Here is an 18,587-nt window from a genome sequence, read left to right as displayed (position 1 = left end):
CTCAGGTGGAATCAGCCTCCAGGCTTCAGCCAATTTGCCTATTACCTTCTGCTTCACCCTGCAATCGAACATGGCTCTCAGCTTCCCCACATGCCAGTCAGTTCTTGTACTAGTGAACCCACTGACACATGGACTTCCCAGAGAGACGAGGCACACATCAGCAAGGAAAGAGAAAAACAAACTCACTAGATGGTGCTGAAGCAAGCCTAGAGATCCACATTCCTTACTTGGAAGCAGAATCACTAAAGTTTGAGACATACTTACCCAGAGGCTGATATTTGATTTTTTTTTTTTTTTTCCCTGAATCTAAACCTCTCAGAGGTGCAGGAGGTCCAGGTTTAATTTTCATAGCCTCTGTGATTTGGTAGGAATGTGGGCATGGGAAGGAACCAGAGGAAAGTCCTCCCTTGAGCTTGCGAAAAGCCTAAATTCAGAGCTCTGAGATTAAGAGGTACTGTATTTGCTTTGTGCATTAACATCAAGATGAAACATTAAGTGTATTAAACTGAAGCACGAGCTAAAAAGAAAATGCAGATCTGGTTTGGAGCGGGGGGTGGGGAGGTGGGGGGTGGGAGTGTTGGGAGACTCCCAAATTAAGGGCATTTTTTCCACAATATTGATTTTTTCTGCCAGAGTTAAGGTCATCACTGCCCTGTCCTGGCTGTGCTGCTCTCCACCACAGATCTCCCAGTAGCAGCATCACTAGGGTTCCCGTATGCACATTTGTGTCCCTTGCTTCAAAGCCTGGCTTCACTGCTGGAGTTGCTAACTGAGGTGGACTTGGACCATGACCTGGACTGTGAAGTGGGACAGGTGAGGCACAGTCATACACACACCCACAGAGCAAAAGGAGAACCGTCTCCATGCGTGCAACACCTTCTCCCAGACCTTAATTTAATGTAATCATTGAAGCAAAATTACTGCAACATCCCTCATCACAATACACACCTCTCTTATCACACCCTTTTTTCTAAAACCATCTTGTGTTATTTTGAGCCACTATCTTGCTTCTTTCCAACTCCAGTGACTTGCTTGTCCTCATATCCTAAAACCTCACAAAGCAATAACGTATCCATAAACCACATGGTGGCAAAAACTCTGAGGCCAGTGATTGCTGTTAGCTGGGGATCCCAGCTAAGGCAAGAGATGAGAGTTCCAGCTGTGTGTGCAAGAGCAAAGCCAGAGCTGCAGGGTGGCTAACTAGAGAGAGAGATTTGGGGATGGAATAAGAGGAAGAGGAGGTCGAGAAAGAAATATGCAAATACATATGACAGCATTAAAACAGCAGTAACAAAAAATAATAAAAGGCAGAGAGAAAGCCTGGTTCATTCCTTAAAGATTTACTAATGAGGCCAACAGAAATGATCCAAAACGCCTCTCTGAGATCGTGCTTTTGGGAAGTCAAAGGCAATCAGCTTCTTGTAGAAACACAGAAGTGAACCTGCCATGGGATTTTGGAGAAATGCATATGCATCCTCCATGCACAAATATCATACAGACCAACTTGCCCTGGCTGGTAGTTATCTCTGACAAGCAAGCAGAACATGATAAACCTTTCCATCAATCATCTTGGCAAACAGAATTTGATCCTGGACTAATAAATCTGTTTAATTGGTTTCTCCCCATTAGCTCTTTTTTGGAACTGCTTTATACACAGAGAATCATACCTAATAATTGACATGATTTTTCAGAGAGCTGCTAAGAATGAGAAGTTGTCCACAAACATGCTTCTGAAAGACCAAAAGAACTCATTCCTGTTTTTTTTTAAAGAACTGCTGAATCTCAGGCAGGGGAAGAACTGGTTGATGACCAGTGCTGAAAACAAACAAACAAACAAAAAACAACAACAACAACAACAACACACACACTAAAATTCCCTCCTCTACAAAGTTGCTGTGCTACCTTTCCATTTTCCCCACTGATCCCAGGTAGATGGTGTTGGCATGAAGCACATGCCATGTCCACCCAACTAAGTGTCAATCTTTGAGAGGAGTCAACACCTCATGCTTCAAAAGATGCAAGAAATCTCAAAAACCTTTATATTCTACGCACCCAGAAGAAGATTCTAATCGTCCCCGAGACTTCTGGGGTTAGTCCTTGCCAAATCAATACATCAAGTATCTGCAGACAGGACAAGTTTAACAGTAAGTAATAGAGAGAAAAGATGGATGAGTTTTATACAATGCATCCATTATCTTCCAATTCTAATTTGCTGGCAAGTTGCCATTTTTTGAAAAGCTATTTCTGATGCTATGAACATGACCCAAAGCCAAGCCCAGCTAAATTTGGTAAGCGCCCACAACTGGCAACCCAGCTCCAAAACTGAACAGGACATGCTGCCTAACTGTTTTCCAGTGGCTCTAATGGTGCTGTGGACTTGAGGCTGCTTCACTTTGAGTACAAACATTGCAATGCAGCCAAGCGCAGCCCCCATGCAGCCGACATCAGTGGAAACACCAAACCCCATCAATACATGCTCTATGGTGGGTCTCAGACCATTTTAATTTCTTTATATTTAAGCATCTTTACCAGGTGATTGACAGTTGTCACTCCTGTTTCATGTAGTTTTGCTCAGAGAAAGTGGCCATGGCCAACTTTTTTTTTTCCTTTGCTTCCAGTCCACCAAGGACAGTGGGGTATTGGTCTGTTACTGGAGAGATCTTACAAACACTGCAGGCTCAGAGTACTTTGAGCTATTTTTTTGCAACTAGGGGGAGCTGCAAAGATTCAGGCTCCTCATAACTTCAGATGCTTAAGCACACACCAGGACCATGCAAGAAAGGAAGAGGAAGCAAAATTACATGAGAACTTGGAGGTATTTCTGACGTAGGTCTGTGCCACAAGGAAGATGAGGAAGGCAGAAAAGGCAGCACAGGGGTGTGCAGGTTTGAGGGTTGTGGCAGTACAGCAGGAGTTGATGTTTCACTTCGCCATACTCCCTGAGGGGGGCACAGCTCTGTATCCCTCATGCTGGCAGGTACAGATTTGTCAGAGAAAGCTGCAACAAAAATCAATAAGAGTCTCCATGCATGGCTCTGTGCCAATGGCACTGAATCTGTTTTCAAGCTAAATCAGGTTAAACTAGTGTAATGACTGCACGCAGACAAGCTCTCAAAGATCAAAGTGAACTTGTCAAGGGAGTCTAGTGAGAATCCAGAAGTTACAACACAGATTATACTATCTTATGAACTTAACTCAAGGGTGGAGAATCTTTTACCAAAACTCAAGTTAAAACCTGTGATGCCATACTCAGGCCTGCCAGTCCTCCCAGTTTGGCTGATGAGGTGGTGTGGTTTTTTTCAGACCTCCAACAGCCTGTAGAGGGCAAAACAGCTGTGAGCATCCCTCATGGCATCCCCCATCACATCAGACATGAAGTTTGACACAGACTGGTGAGAAGTTCCCGAAGCCCCTTCGAGCTTTCACGGGTCTGTGTACAGGGATCAGACAAGCAAGGAAGACAGAAATGTGAGAGCAGGTTGAGACTATGGTTGATCATGAGCTGGGTTAAAAGCGTGACTTTTTTCCACTGACAAGTGAAAGCAAAATGCTTCTGTTCTTTCTAAGGGAAGGTAAAGAGAAGAAACAAACTGACATGAAAAAGTAAAAGTGGGACTTCTTTTCCTGCATTTCCAACATAAATTTTAAACAGGAGAATTCTTCACCAAATCTAGTTGAAGCCAGACTCCCTTTCTCTTGTATTTCCTCTTCAGAAAGAAGGTGAGAGCAAAGCAAAACTTTTCCAAGAAAACATGATCTAGGGTTCTCACTAAAAAACAGGATTTCCCATGCAGAGCCCACAAAAATCACCCTTTGGGAGCAGGAGAAAAGATGCCAATAAACTCACAGAGAAGCCAGAGTCACCCACAGAGTCTACATGGATGTGGCCATGTTCTAGTTTTTTGCTGTGGCTACTCCTTAGGTATCTAAATGGTTTGGGAGAAGGTTACACAACAGGATGGTTAAACCACTCTGGCTTCTTACTTCTCCCAAAGCTGGAAGAAGAACTTCTTCAGCAGAAGAAATGGCTTTCCCTATCTGGAAAGTTTACATCTTATATTTGTTAGTCCTGTTTTTTTTGTTTGTTTGTTTGTTTTTGTTGTTGATGTTGTTTTGTTTGTTTTTGTTTTTGTTTTTACAGCAAGAGTGTCAGGATTAAGAGGAGAAAAGGAAAAATCTGAAGCTTGGGTAGGACAGAGCAAGAGCTGAAAACAGCAAAAATAAAGCTATTCTACTTGATTGCTATTCATCTTATTACAGGGGTGCCTAAGCAAAGCCATTTAAAGCCCACCAGTACTACTTTGGCATAGACACCATTAAAAGCCAAACTGACACATACACCAAATAAATTCATTGCACAGTTAGGGGAATCCAGCACAAAGCTGTCTGAATATCTGATCTGGATTTTTTCCTAAGTGAAATCCCTACATGTTCATGCCCTCTCTACTGTCTGCCTCCCATAAACATTCACAAGCCAGGTTTTACTGGTACAAACAGCAGCAGAGAGTAGCTTTTGAAGTTGTATGAACAACTTTGGGGAAACTAAAGTTTCCCCAAATAAACTAAATATTTGCACTGTGCAAATATTCATGCCAGGCATGCAGGCATGTGCAACCAGTAAGGCACAGAAACAATATCACAGGACAGATAAAAACTCATTGATGCAAAGTCTTCATTTAAGCCATAGTTTTAAAGAAATTGCAGAAATTCACTCTCCACAACAAGTATCAAATACAAAAGTCACAGCTACTTTGCATCTTTGCCATAATCAAGAATAGGCTACAGATGTCAGAGAAATTTGTTATTAGTTCAGCTGTAACTGAATGCTAAACAATGACTATATAAAGTTGTATACTTAGGCTCAAATTCAGCATGTGCCTCATTTTAACATTGAGGCAGCCCCATTAACTTCAAAAGGATGACTTCCCTTTTAAAAAGCATGTCCTTAGGAGACTTGTGAATAAGAGCCTAAAAGCATAAAATTTATGTGAGGTTCATGGCTTTCCATGAAATTACACCCTAACAAACAACTCCATAAAAAGAGTATAGAAGCCACATCTTCTTCCGTATAGTGGAGATAACAAATTTCTTTTATTCTTTGCTCATTTGACCAATTTGTATACACTTTTATGCCAGAGGCTTGAAGGACAGGAGATCACAAAACACAAGCTAGCATCTTCATAGCAAAGAAAACATACATTCTCACATATATTTATATAAACGCTTGTACACATGACTACTACCCACTCCAGTGATCAAGCCTGCTTGGACATGACCAATATTAAACAAGGAATAATTTGGATAAGATTGACAGTCCTGGATATAAGGCAGAACAGCAGAGGTCACTCAAGAGGTCATTTCATCTTGAGGATACAGTGTTTCCCAACATCTCAGGTAAAAGCTGCTTATTGTTTGTGATATTACAATATAGGTATCATTTATCTGCAGGTAGTTCTCTGTATGCAACCTATTCAGGATGTTTGATCCCACAGCCTTGATTCATGAAAGAGTTTAAGGAAAGACAACGCTTTGCAGGTGACATGTCAGAGAAAATTGAGAGCTAGAAGGGACAATCATCCCCACCTCCCTGTGCAACAACTTAGTGTCCCTTATTTTGCATTTAATCCACAAATCCAGATTTCTTTTCAATGCACATTCACCAGAAGAAACCATGCTACTGAAATTCCCAGTTAGAAAGCTTTTCAGCACAAGCACTATATGTAATTGTTCTCAACACAGCTAGAAGCACAAAAGCATGGGGACAAGTAACTTCCGGATTTGATAGCCTGCATGGATGGCATTCATCCCCCACCTCAGATGCTTTGGGGCAGCATCAGGGGCTGAAGACACAGGACCTGGTGGGACAGTCACTGCTTAAACCTCCCAGGCATCATCTGGCAGAGCTAGGGGATCAAAATCTCAATAATAAAAGAAGAAGAAACCACACCAGTCAGATTTTTCAAGAGTACTCAGCATATCAGGTGCTAATCACATCTGAAAACATTGCTTTTATTTAGATGATTAAGTACAACTTGAAAAATCTGGCTCTGAGTACATTTTTCCCCATCTCCTTTTATTTGGTTCAAGATCCTCATTCCCCCATTTTATACTCCACTATGAGAGTTTGTTCCCTTAAGAGCTACACTTTCTACATTATGAAAGGAACCTGCTACAGGACATGCATCAGAATCAAACTTTCTCCTTTTTGTGCACATCAGTTTCACTGTAACCTCAAGTGCTGTTTACACTTCACAGTTACCCCTGGATGGTGCAGGATTTGCATCTTGCTGTGCTCTGCATGGAGCCTTGTCAGCTTGGAGTGGTTCCTGGTGCATGAGGTTGCTGCTACTTTTATTAGTCATACTGTGCTCATAGCATGGTAAACTCAATGTGGTGTATTACTCTTGAAAAAGTGTGGACCCAGTTCTGCTGCAGATGCAGGTGGATTACATTTTATGTCTTTAAACTGTTTTCTTGCATAAGGACCGGACAATTAAGGTAGCCAGAAAAGTGTGAAGTTTCAGGTCTGACCATGTCAGAGCTCCCAAGGGTCAGTTACAATAAAACAAATGACCCATTTCCTGACAGATCACAAGGGCTCCTCTGAGAGGAACAGATGGACAGATTTTTATGTTTGTTTATTATTTCTTTTTCTGCTGGGAAGGTTGCACTCCCCTGCTCTTTGGCATCAGGAGGTCAGAGCAGGCTAGGTGGTGCATTTGTGCTTGTGCTACTGCCCTGATAGTGCCCTCCTGACTGTTCTTGCACTGTCCTCAGTAATGCCTCCCTCTGCCAAGGCTTTGCCAGGTCCTGGCCCACTTTGAGCAAGAATCAATGAAATGTCCTCTGCTCTTCAGGTTTATTAGCCATGTTGAGGAGCAGCTCCAGTGCAGGGGCTGTAGAAGGTTTGACCAGAGGCAATAGCTCAGGGAAGGGTGAGTGGTAGCCGATGGTTTCCCAAAGGCACCACAAGTAGCACAGAAGCCCTCCACAGCACACACAGACCACTGGAATAACCCCAGGCACCTTGAAGCCACAGTACTACAGAAATGCAGTCTGGTAGAATCCTGCTCCAGAAAATGCTGCTGCACAGAACCTGCAGCTCCTGAGAGCCAGCACCCACCCACAGAGACCATACACACCCTGCAAAACCTCCTATCCACAAGCCAAGGCCATGCCAGTGTCACACACAATATTCAAAATTAAGCCAAACCCCAGGAAACATGGAAAGATTGTGCACTGTCCCCTACAGGAAGAGCCAGCAGGAGCCAGCATGGTGGCATCAAGCCAGAAGAGGGCTGCAACCCTTTCAAGACCCTTTGCAGAAAGCCCCATTCATTGCTGCCTCCGTCCAGAAGAGAAAACTGAGCAGGTTTCAATTAAAGCATATTTTTTCTTTTCAATCCTTATGCTTAGGATCATGAAGACCTCTCCAGCATCTTCAAGAGTGTGCTATGGACACTGGACATAAAAAAGATGGCAGATTGGTTTCCACTCCTGTTCAGTAAGCTATTCAGTGAGAAGAATACATACTCTGGTTTTAAGAAATACAGCTTAAAACAGCACCTGACACTAACTTTCCAACAGAGAAGCACTTCAGTTTCCCAGGAGCGTTACCAATACACAAGCAGTATAAAACCTCCAGCCCGCTTTGGTCTGAGACATCTTCACTAGGTTCACAGCATGACTCGAGTGGGAAGGAACCCAGGAGGTATCCCAGGCCAACCTCAGTGTTTCTCCCAGCCATCCCATCTGCAGATAAAAAGGTTTCGAAGCTGCTCAGGTAGAATGGCTTGCACATCACAAAAAACACACAACAGAGAAGAGAAGCATATGCACACCCGCAGCACCACTTACAGAAACAAGGAAAAGAGGAGGCCTCTGTAATTTCCCCCAACCCCACAACATCTAGGATAAGCAGGCAATTGTCAGGTAAAGTCCAGCAAAGATTTCTGAACTAAATTCCCACGTGCAGGTAATGACCAGTTGACCTGGGAATGCAGTCAGGATAAAACAAAATACAGATTACTGGAGAGGAGAGAAACATACTGCTGGCCCAGGTCTGTGCTTCTAACTTCTTTTTTTTAAAAAAAAAAAAAAAAAAAAAAAAAAAAAAAGTGAAGAACTTTCCCACTGAGCGGACTATCCCACAACTGCCTCTGCAACACTTCTTGGAGCAGGTGAAAGCAATCCCAGGCAGAGGCAGAATGCTGCAGGACATTTCCCCCCATCTCTGAGGCATTTTTCTCCCATGCTAGTTGTTTTCCTTCCCTGAGCAAGTGCATTTTTAAATATCTGCAGGTATTCACTGAAGGATTCTTCCACAACATTTGAATACTTCACACTGGCCACAATAAGAATTTAAAGGTGCACAAAGGCGCAGCACCATCAGCTTGCAGTGAGGAGGATGGATGGATCTTGCACTCATAATTCTGCTGTTCCTCCCCGTCCCCCAACCCCCCATCCCTTATTTTAGCTCAGTTTGGTGTCTGGGAAACCCCTCACACACAAACTGAAAGATGCAGCTGGGTGCGTGCATTAACACTGCTCAGGATTCGGTGATTTAGCTGAAGTGAAGGTTGAGCTCCTACTAAATGCCTTCAGGCATGCTGAAAATGGGAGTTTTCACCTAAAACTTCTGAAAGTGCTCTCTCTGGTGAATCAAAACCCCAGAAATGTCTCTGCAACTTCTACAAAATGCCTTTTCCTCAAAAGAAACCTGCAACCTCCATTTCTAGGTCCCCTGAATTATTTGGGTTTCCTCCTGCTCATCTGCTGTCCTCCTCACTTTTGGGGAAGGGGTAGACACTGGCATCCCCCAGGTGCTTCTCTGTGCAATTGCTTTAAGCTCCCACTTCTCCCTGTGCCATACAGGTATGGCCCCATTTCTAGAGTATTATAGCTGCCATGAAAGCTGTAAACCAGTAGCATCATTAAGAGAAGCAAGAAAAATCATTTCTGGCTGCATTGAAGTAGGCAGAAATACCAAATTTGCAAACAAGAGGAAAGGCATGTGCTCAAGTCAATAATGCCATCTCCAGAAGGAAAAGGCGCTGAAGACATTTCCTCCTGCCCCACGCTGGAGTTTCATACTTCTGGGCTAATCTTGTGCCATCCTGAGCAGCCTCTTGAGCCTCCTGAACTCTCCCAAACCCTACTGGTAACTTTGGAAAACATTAACATTTCTAGGAGCTTGGGTTGGGGGAGAGGGAAGAGACCTTCTAGATTTTTAATTATGAAAGGTCTCAATTTTCAAAGTGAGTACTTTAACCCCACTTCTCTTATCCATATCTCTGTGGTTTGTTTGCTTGTTTTTTAACCTAAAAGACAAAGACAGAAGCAGATTAAACTGGAGAAGCAGATTGAGATCTAGCAATTGTCACCAAAGCAGTCAGTTTATTTTTGCCACCAAATTAATTATTTTCTTCTGAATTTAAAAATCAGACACCTGAAGCAGGCGTCTGAACAGAACAAAATCCATCTTCCATTGGTTCAAAACTTGAGGCTACAAAATTTATTGTTATATTGCAGTTTCTTGTACTTATTTCCCAGTTACTGGTCCAACTTGGAAAATGGGAAGTGCATGTAAAGGCATTTCTTTAACTTCAAACTGCAAATTGTCAAATACAATCATTCTCCCAAGTTGTTAAAATTAGTCAAATTATCCCAGTTTTAAACTGAATTGATGAAATTTGCTTACAAATTATTAATATATCACTGAATGACAAATTATTTTTTACAGCTGGAAAATATTAAAATGTATTAATTTCAAAATGATCACAGTTCTGAGCAGTGTAAATTCAGTATTGCAGAGTTCAACTCAAAGATGGGTACTCAAAATAAATAGAGAAACTCAGTATTATTACCCTTTTTGGTAATCAAGAAAAGTAGTAACAAATCAAATCACATTAAACATCCTCAGAAAAAAGCATTCATCCTGTGTTTCAATTTTCAAACACTGCTGTGTACAAGGGTATTGCTAATTTTGTAATGATACTATAACTTGTAAAGCACACCTGTTGTAACAGGAAGAGAATGCCCTTAGAAATGGACTAAGGGGATTTTTTTTGTCTCAGTATTCAGTCTTTATTTTACATGAAAAAACTACCAAACTTTTTTTCAGTTCATTTTGTCCACAGAATCCAAATGATCTGAGGGAAAAAGGCACATTTTCTGATTAATATAAACAAAGAAAACATAGTAGCTGTTATCAAGTATTAAAATATTTCATTACAAAATATTTATTGTATGATTATGCACACACAAAGTATTTCTCCAGTGCAAAAACATTAATTTTAAACAAAGACTTAAAAATCAGCAATTTCAGAATTTCCCTATCTGATGCCATGTGCTACACTGTATCTTCATGTCATTAACAACATTTAATAATTCCCACCTCTACTCAGGAACTCACTGACCCTTCTAAATAAGAGTTGTTTATGAATGACCTCTACATAAAAATACCTTGCACAAAAACTTCTAGTTTTAAGTCTACTGCCGGTTATCAACCAAACTCCCTCTTTCCCCCAATTACTTGGTTTCATTCTCTCTGGTCGACTCACTTCCACATTCCTCATATTTGGAATGTCTGCTTGATGGATTCACTTTTTTTCCCCCTTGCCCCTCCTCCTTCCTTCCTTCATTCATTCCTTCTAATGCTATCTACTGAGGTCTTTTCAGTTTTGGAGCTCCAGCCCCCCAAACTGATTTTTAATCTTGAGTTGGAAAATTGAACTTTAAAACTTCTTATTGTTTAACCTTCTGAGGAATAAAGCACATAGAAATTTTCAGGTTAAAAAAAATATTCTTAGGTTTCCCCAACTTTTTCCATCAGCAAAGTTACAGAAAAATAACTCCAAAACAAGATAGTTAAAATAAGTCTAAACAAATTTTAAAACTGAGGGGTTTTAACCAAATGTTATGTTTATCATCAATGGCTCTCCTTTACAGTACTACTTTTAAAGTTTTTCTTCAAAATGGTTTCCTATGATCATTAGGATAATTTCCAGCTCTAAGTGTTATTTGAAGAATTTACTGTAATTAAACAGCTATAAATCAGTTTACTCTTCTGTAAGTTTTGGAGCAGTTACACACCAGTCACTCTTTCTAATGCCATATAAACAAATTCTCTATTTTTAAATTAATTTCTGCAACACTGTTAAGGACGGGAGAGAATTTAATGAAGGAAATACACCAGCAAGAATGATTTCCTTACAATATGTAATCTCATTGAACACATTTATTTATAAAAGTACCCAGATCAGTTTTTCTGAACATTTGTATTTGCAGTTTCAAATAAAAGAAACAACCACAAAGACAAGCTTTTCTTTTATAAATTATCTGGGAAGCATACCATAGATCATGACTTGTTTTCCCACATTTTTACACTCGAAAAAATAATATCAGGTTGGGGGATGGGGGGGCAGTTTTTCAGATCACACCAAAAACATCTGATTTTGTCCTCACTGCTCATACTTTAACCATATCGTATGTGCCTTTAAACTGGAAAATCCAGTCTTAAAAAAAAAAAAAGGGGAGGGGGGGGCGGAAGCCACCAACTTCAAAACAGAGGCAGTCCATCCCATCATTTCAGCCTTCATTCAGAATGAGGAGCAGAGGGGGAGGATAACAAAATACACCATAACATCACACACCACCGAAGTTGGGGGCAAACAACCAGCAAAGTCTAGGAGCTGCTGCCAAAGTTGCCTTTGCTGACCCAGAAATACAAACTTGCCTCCCAAAACTAAGACAAAGTAACTGTAGCAACTGCTCCATTGCAGCAGGCAATCACTGAGCAAGGAACAACCAAATCTCGGCTAACAAAGTTATTTCAAGCAAAGCACATGAGGAAAGTCAACAGCAAAAAATGTCTCCTGTATCTTTAAAGGCAACAGACAAGGGCTATGGGGATAAAATTAAAAGCCACCCTCTCCCTCCCCCCCACCCCGGGATTTAGCAACAAAATATAATTAATTGCATTTCTCCTGGTTCTCATTAAACCGTGCTAACTAACCTTCCGTTTGCTTCCACCTATTGTAAAGTTTCAACCAGTATTTCTTTGAATTACAGCCACCAAAGAAATATTTACATTTCCATTGAATTTCTCCCGGAGTGCTCTTAGGAAAAGTCAGAGGGGGAAGAAGGGAGCTGGGAAATACCCTGAAATCTGCTCCACTCCCCACAACCTATTGATTATTCACTAGGAGAGCACTAGGAGACGAAGAGGGGGGTGGGAGGGTGGGAAGGCGACCCTCTCTGTGTGCCCCCTCCCCCTTTTTTTGAGTGTCATTATGTTACCCTTCATAGGGTAATTGGCTTTCCAATAACACCCCTGCATTCAATGATATTTAAGCCACAGCAAGTCTCTGAGTGCTGTAACGAGCAATATCGATCATCCTTCCACGAGGTGAGTCTTGCTACAAAAAAAAAAACCTTGGATAGGAAATTGTTAAATGGATTTTTGCCTTTGGGATCAGCCCTCCAGGACTCGTGGTTCCACTGAGGGGGGCAGAGTGGCCCCTCCAAGGAAGGAATCAGTGCAGAGTTTCACAGCCCCCTGAGGGGGTCAGGGCCCTAAAATAGGGTCCCAAGATGGGTTTCTCAGTGGTGAGGGAGCCCCACAAGTTTCAGGAGGAAGAGTTTGCTCTTCCACCTCCTTCTGTGCCCAGGCATTGAAGCAGCTGCCTCATCACGTGGGAGAATCAGGCTGCGTGGTCCAATGTGGACTACTGGGGTTTGGGACGAACTCACCCAGCAGAGAGGGGTGCAGCATCTCCATGGAGGGGCCCCTGCAAAAACGTGAACTCTGAGCACCCTCAGCAGCTCAGTTTCTGAGCTCTTCAGAGCTGCTCTAAGGCTTGGCATCCTGCACATGAGCCGAGCACGCAACAAAGGGCCAAGAACATGGAGAGGCTAGACTAGGCAAGGCCAGCGGCCCGTGAAGCCATTTCACAGGTAGACCGAGAATGTGAAGAAATGCAGCTTCAGCCCCAAAAAGAAAAGCTGACAGTAGCCAGAAGCTAAGGCCAGCACCCTGCACTTGCCAGGGTTTAAATCCCTCCCCAGCATGGCAAAGAGCAATAAACCCCATATTTTTTCTTTTCAAGTCTTCACCATCAATCCCAGCAAATTTTGCTTTAAAACGAAAAACAATCAAACAAAAACTTTACAATTCTGTTAGAAAACAACAAACTTCACCCATTTTGCAGAGGAAGATAAGAGCAATGCTGGGAAATTCTTTCAGTGCCACAAGTTTGAAAATCCCAACCCAAAACATCTCAGCCACTCATCACCTTGGGTGAGTTGCTGGATAATTGTTTAACCATTTTTTAAAACAAACAAACAAACAAAATCTTAATCACAAAGTTTTATTAAAAAAAAAAAAAAAAAAAGATAAGAAATCAAATGCTAAAAAAAATATAAGAAATCAAACGCTTATCGTCAAAACTGCCTTCTTATCTCACTGGGGACATACCTAAAGTAAAATATCTACCGTACCTAATTTCACATGCACATATTTGAATATATATTTTTTTTGCCTCCTGTATCTTACAATTCCCTCCCCTCCCCCCCCCCCCCAACAGAAAAAAAAAAAATAAAACACTGTATTACCTTTGCTTTTTAGGTACTGAATGTTCAATCTCTAGCTGTTTTCCATGAAGCTCCACTTTCCCTAAAAACAAAATGTGTCTGGTTTTTATAATCTGGGTGAAGGGGTCAAAAAGCTTTGGATAACATTCTATCACGTGAAACTTTTGATTTAATTTGAAATACCACAAAGCACACAAAAATACATTTTCTGATTTCTTCACAAGTGCATTTTATCAAATACAAGACTGGCTTCAAATGGGAAGCAGCGGGAGGGAGTGGTGAGTTAGCTGTCTGGACAGTCTTCCTTAGGAATATTTAATTCCTTAGTTCATACTGGTCTGCTTTGACCAAACGAAAATGAAGAATAGTATTTTGAGAAAATAATCTTCGTCTGTATTTAATTCCGTATGTTTGATCCCTCCAGAACTCCTCTAGGCAGAAATCTTCCTCCCCATTTAAAGGCTAGAAATGTTAACTCCACGGCAGAAATGGATTTCTCTTTGAAAATGGGGTGGTTTTCTTTGCCGTTCGTTTATTTATTTATTTTTGGGTAGGGAGGGGAAGAGGGGAGCAGCGATGGGAAGAGCCTAGCGGGAGGAGCCCCGGGCATGGGGAAACATTCAAAAATTTTAGAAATTATCTGTTTCCCGGGGAGCTTTTTTTCTGTCTGCGAGCAGCATGGCGACCTTCGCGCTATTCCACGCATCACATGCCCCAGGAAACCCAGTTTCAAATCAAAATGGCCAAAGTCCCAGCCCACCGCCCGTGTCGCGACGGGACCCCCAGGCCGAGCCCCGCCGGGACAGGCGCCGCGCTGCCCCCGCCACGGCTGCCCCGGGGGGCGCCCCCAGAGACGGGGGGGGCGGCGCGGGGCAGGAGTCTGCGGGGGTCCCCGCTCCGCACCCCCACACCGTTCGTCGCTAGCGCCTGGGAGGGAAAGCGGGGTCTGCCCCCGCCGCGCCGCGATGCAAGCCCCGACGGGGCGCGAGGGCTCGAGGCCCCCCCCCAAGTCCCCGCTGCGCAGGGAGCGAGGCCCAGGCGGGGGGCTGAGCCCCGCGGGTGCCCGCAGTTCGCCGGGGAGGTGAAAGCGGAGAGGGGAGAGAGGGCCAGAGAACGCCGCTTACCCGAAAAAGTTTCGATGGCTTTCATGGCCCACTGCTCATCGGGGCAGTCCACAAAGGCATAGCCGGACTTGACCAGGAACTGCCCCGTGAAGGAAATTTTGTGGTCGTTGAAGACTTTCTCCAAGTCGGCCGGAGTCACGTTCTCGTTTAGGTTCCCGATGTACAGCTTGTTCATGGTGGCTGCCGGCGGGGCGGCGGCGGCTGGGGGCGGCGGGCGGGCGGCGGCGCGCCGGGGCTCGGAGCGCGGCTGCCGGGGGGGCTCCACCGTGCGTCCGCACCGTCGGACTCCGGCCGCGCTCTGCCACCCCACAGCAGGGGCGGGGGCTCGGTGAGTCCTTTTTTTTTTTTTTTTTTTTTTTAAGCCCCCTCCTTTTTTTCTATCTTTTTTTGGTTTGTTTGTTTGTTTTTGTTTGTTCGGCTTGATTTGTTGGTTTGACGGATTTGTCTTTGGAGAGGGGTGCGGCGACTGTTGAGGGGATCCCAGGGAAGGGGGCGGCGGGGCGGGCGGCTCCGGCGGGCGGTGGCGGAGCGCAGGGAGGCGGTGGCGTCGGCTCTGGGGGCCCCCAAGTCGGTGGAGTGGCACTAGAGTGTCACCGGACGCCTCTCAGCAGCCGGGCACCGCCTCTAAATAAAACCGACCTGGAAAATGAGTGAAAATGTTTGCTGGAGGAAGCCACGTGGTGATGCGGGAGGGCCCGGCCCCCGGGGGGAGGGGCCGGGGGGGAGGGGGCAGCCTCCACTTAATTATTTATTTTAATTTAAATACTACGCTATTTACCTCCACGCACACACACCCTTAGAGGAATGAGGAGCGCATCCATCCCTTGTCCCCCCCAACTCCGCCCGTCCCGTCGGAGGCACTTTACCATCTGCTACAGCCCCCCGCCCCCACCGCGCCCCTCCCCCACCGCGCCCCTCCCCCACGCCTTCTCCGGTGCCTCAATGGGATTTTTCTGGGTGTAAAAAACTTCTGCATCAAAGGGGCCGGGCGGTCCCTTGGCGCCAGGGGAGTGGGGTTGTGGAAGAATGGCCCTCCCGCCCCCCGGGGGCAGCCCGGCGCGGCCGGGTGAACAGGGGAGCCCCCCGGGGGGGCTATTGTCCCCGGTATTGTTTTAAGCCCTTCATGTGCAGCCCTGCGGAAGCCTTCGGGGGGGGGGCGGGAGGGGAGCTCCTCCCGGCACAAAAGGGCCCCACGATGGAGAAGGTCCGATCCCCGACGGGGACGAGGCCGGGCCGGGCGGGGGGCGCGCCCTGTCGGCCAAGTGACCTATGTGGAGCACACACCCCCCCTCCCGAGACCCTGCCTCTTTCCCTCCGCGCCTGCTTTTTTTTCTGGAGACTTTTTATATTTAGGTTTGAGATGGGTTGAAAATAGCAGTACACCCCCCTCCCCCATTCACCCACCCGGCCGCCTTCCTGCCTCGCTGCCTCCCCCGACGGGGCGGGCGGGGGACACCCGGTGCACCGGGGGCTCTGCCCGGGATGCTGCCGGGCGGGGAGGGCGCCTCCCTCCCGCCGCGCTGCAAGTAGAGGCACGGGCCGGCCCCTCCGCGCCTGCAATTAAACGCAACGCTCCCGAGCAGGACGCGCTCCTGCCTGCCTTGCCCGCCGGGCCGAAGGTCCCGCGCTCCCCGTCCCCCCGATAAAGAAACAACAAACACAGACAAATGATTTCCGAACGCACGAGTTTTTGGGGTATCGATAGAAACGCTCGGCTCAGGGCTTTCCGTGCGCGCTTATCTCGGGCGGCTCCGCGCCTTCTGCGCGGGCACGCGGCGGGCACCGCGCCCGCGCCCGCCCCCGCCGCCTTTCGGGGTGGCCGCGCGGAGGGGCCAGGCCGCGGGGGGGGGGGACCGGCACTAGCAGCACGCTCGGGTTCTTTGGTTGTTCTCTCAGTACCACGCAGATGTGCTGTGCTGTTTTATATTTCTAACCATTTCTTTTTATTATTACTATTTGTATGCCACCCACGGCAGTGCTGGGGAAAAGCCACGTGGAGAATATGTTAGTAAATAAATTTGGTGTTATTCAAGAATCAGAAGTTGAGTAAACCTTAAAAAATAGATGCACATACCCAAGGACGTTTCTGTGCTCTGTCCTACAGCCAGTTAGGAAACTCAGTAAAATGAATAATAACAAAACTGGGGAATAGTAATTTAAAGCAAAGAGTCCTTAGCTTTCCCTCCTGTATCTGATCCATTCTACTATGCTGGGATTTTTGCTTTAAAAACATGTAGGTGCTGGTCACCAGGAGAAATTTGGTTCCCATACTTCCAGCTGCATTACTTGGCTCTCCTGGAAGTACCAAACCAAACTCACCAGAGGAGTTTTTGTAGAACTGCCGTGTCCATGTGCATGCTTCTGAAGCTACCAATGAATAATCCATGCTCAAAATTCATAGGTAAAAAGAATATAGAAATTAAATTTGGAAATAAATTTCATGCAGCTTGGAAACTGCACTTCAAGCCATGCCTGACTGAAAACCTGGAATATTCACTTTCTTCCACAGTTACATCACAAACAAATACAGCTAAAATAAATGATCCACTATCTGCTTCAGATCTATTTATAATCTTGACTAGAATACTTTTGTTGTTGCTTTTACTGGTTTACAGAGAACCTTCCCCATGTAACATAATCCTTTCAAATAATGAAATGAAAGAAACCAACTTTAAAAAAAAAAAAAATCGAAACAAAGAGGGAAATCTTCAATTTAGATTTGAAAAAAGAAGGCTATCAGTCAAACTCCTTCGCCTTGGTAGAGCATTCCAGATGCAAGGTATTTAGAGAATGCAAACAGCAGAGACTAAATCATTGATCTGCTTGGGGGTAATAGAGCTGCATTCATCCCTGGGCAAGAGATGAGGGAGAATGCTGCCCTCCAACCCAAACTGCATTCACCCCTGCCCCAGCTGAGATAGGGCAAAACAAGCTCTGCAAAATCATCTCAAAAGAGAAACCTTTCTTCTCTTGCAGATTTAAATGCTACCAGGATCTGCAACAAAAATCCAGTGGGATATCTGAAGCTAGGGAAGAGCTGAGCAAGTTTTCACCCAGGCACAGTCACTTCTAAAAGCATGTGTGGCCTTTTTTCCTTCCCCAGGATTTTCTTGCAGTTGTAAAAATCACTCAGAGTACTTGATTCCTTTGTGCGAATTTACAAGCATTTTCACATTTGTATAGCCACACTCGGTATCAACATAATGTTGCTTATGATTTTATACATAAATTCTAATTTGGGCAAAAGTTGCTGGATTTGGGGTATAGGTTTTTTTGTTTGTTTGTTTGTTTGTTTTTGTTTTGTTTTGTTTTTGTTTGTTTGTTTGTTTTTTGCTTTAAGATTTAAATCTTTGAGTCATGCAGAAATGTTCTTAATCATTTTTTACGATTTATCTGTAAGTCCAAATAATCACTGTTGCCACTTTGCAGCTTCAGGATTTTTTTTAAGGTACAAGGTTAAAACTGGATGGTAAATAATACAACTAGGATTTCAATGAAATGTGGGTTTCAAATGCAAGGGTGTAATTACTGAAGTCTGGTGAGTTATTGTTGTTGATCTGAGGAATAAAATATTTAAAATAGAAATAACCTTTATGACAGATTAGTGGTAAAATAGAACAGAATATATTGTTATTTTTTCTGCCAGTTATTTGGTTTTAAATAATGTTGTTGTTATTTTGTTGTTTGGTTTTGTTTGGTTTTGTTTTTAATTTCTGGTGATATCACTAATGTTTAATTTGAACAACAGTAAAGATATACTTGGAAACCCTGGAAACTTTGAAAAACCTTCATTTTCAAAAGTTTAAATGTATGTATTAGTTACTTTGAAGTATTTATGGGATGAAAGTTTTTAGTAAAACACATAGGTCA

General features: G+C 44.1%; 1 protein-coding gene across 2 annotated transcripts in view; it reads right to left on the bottom strand.

Annotated features, from left to right (window-relative positions):
- The window catches only part of IGF2BP1 (insulin like growth factor 2 mRNA binding protein 1), a 30,203-nt gene extending 15,285 nt beyond the window's left edge, over nucleotides 1-14,918 (bottom strand). Inside the window, exons 1-2 of one of the 2 annotated variants that reach the window (XM_084496083.1) lie at nucleotides 14,718-14,918; nucleotides 13,615-13,675 (exon numbers count right to left, since the gene is read on the bottom strand). In XM_084496083.1, the coding sequence (XP_084352209.1) occupies nucleotides 13,615-13,675; nucleotides 14,718-14,892 (236 nt within the window). In that variant the 5' untranslated portion in view covers nucleotides 14,893-14,918. Of the gene's footprint in view, nucleotides 1-12,016; nucleotides 12,144-13,614; nucleotides 13,676-14,717 lie in introns of those variants that run through there. The other variant, XM_084496084.1, reaches the window with a different exon arrangement.
- Nucleotides 14,919-18,587: the final 3,669 nt, after the last annotated feature.

This window comes from Aythya ferina (assembly GCF_964211825.1).
Source record: "Aythya ferina genome assembly, chromosome: 23".
NCBI classification, from domain to species: Eukaryota; Metazoa; Chordata; class Aves; order Anseriformes; family Anatidae; genus Aythya; species Aythya ferina.
This window is presented reverse-complemented; position numbering and strand designations above follow the sequence as displayed.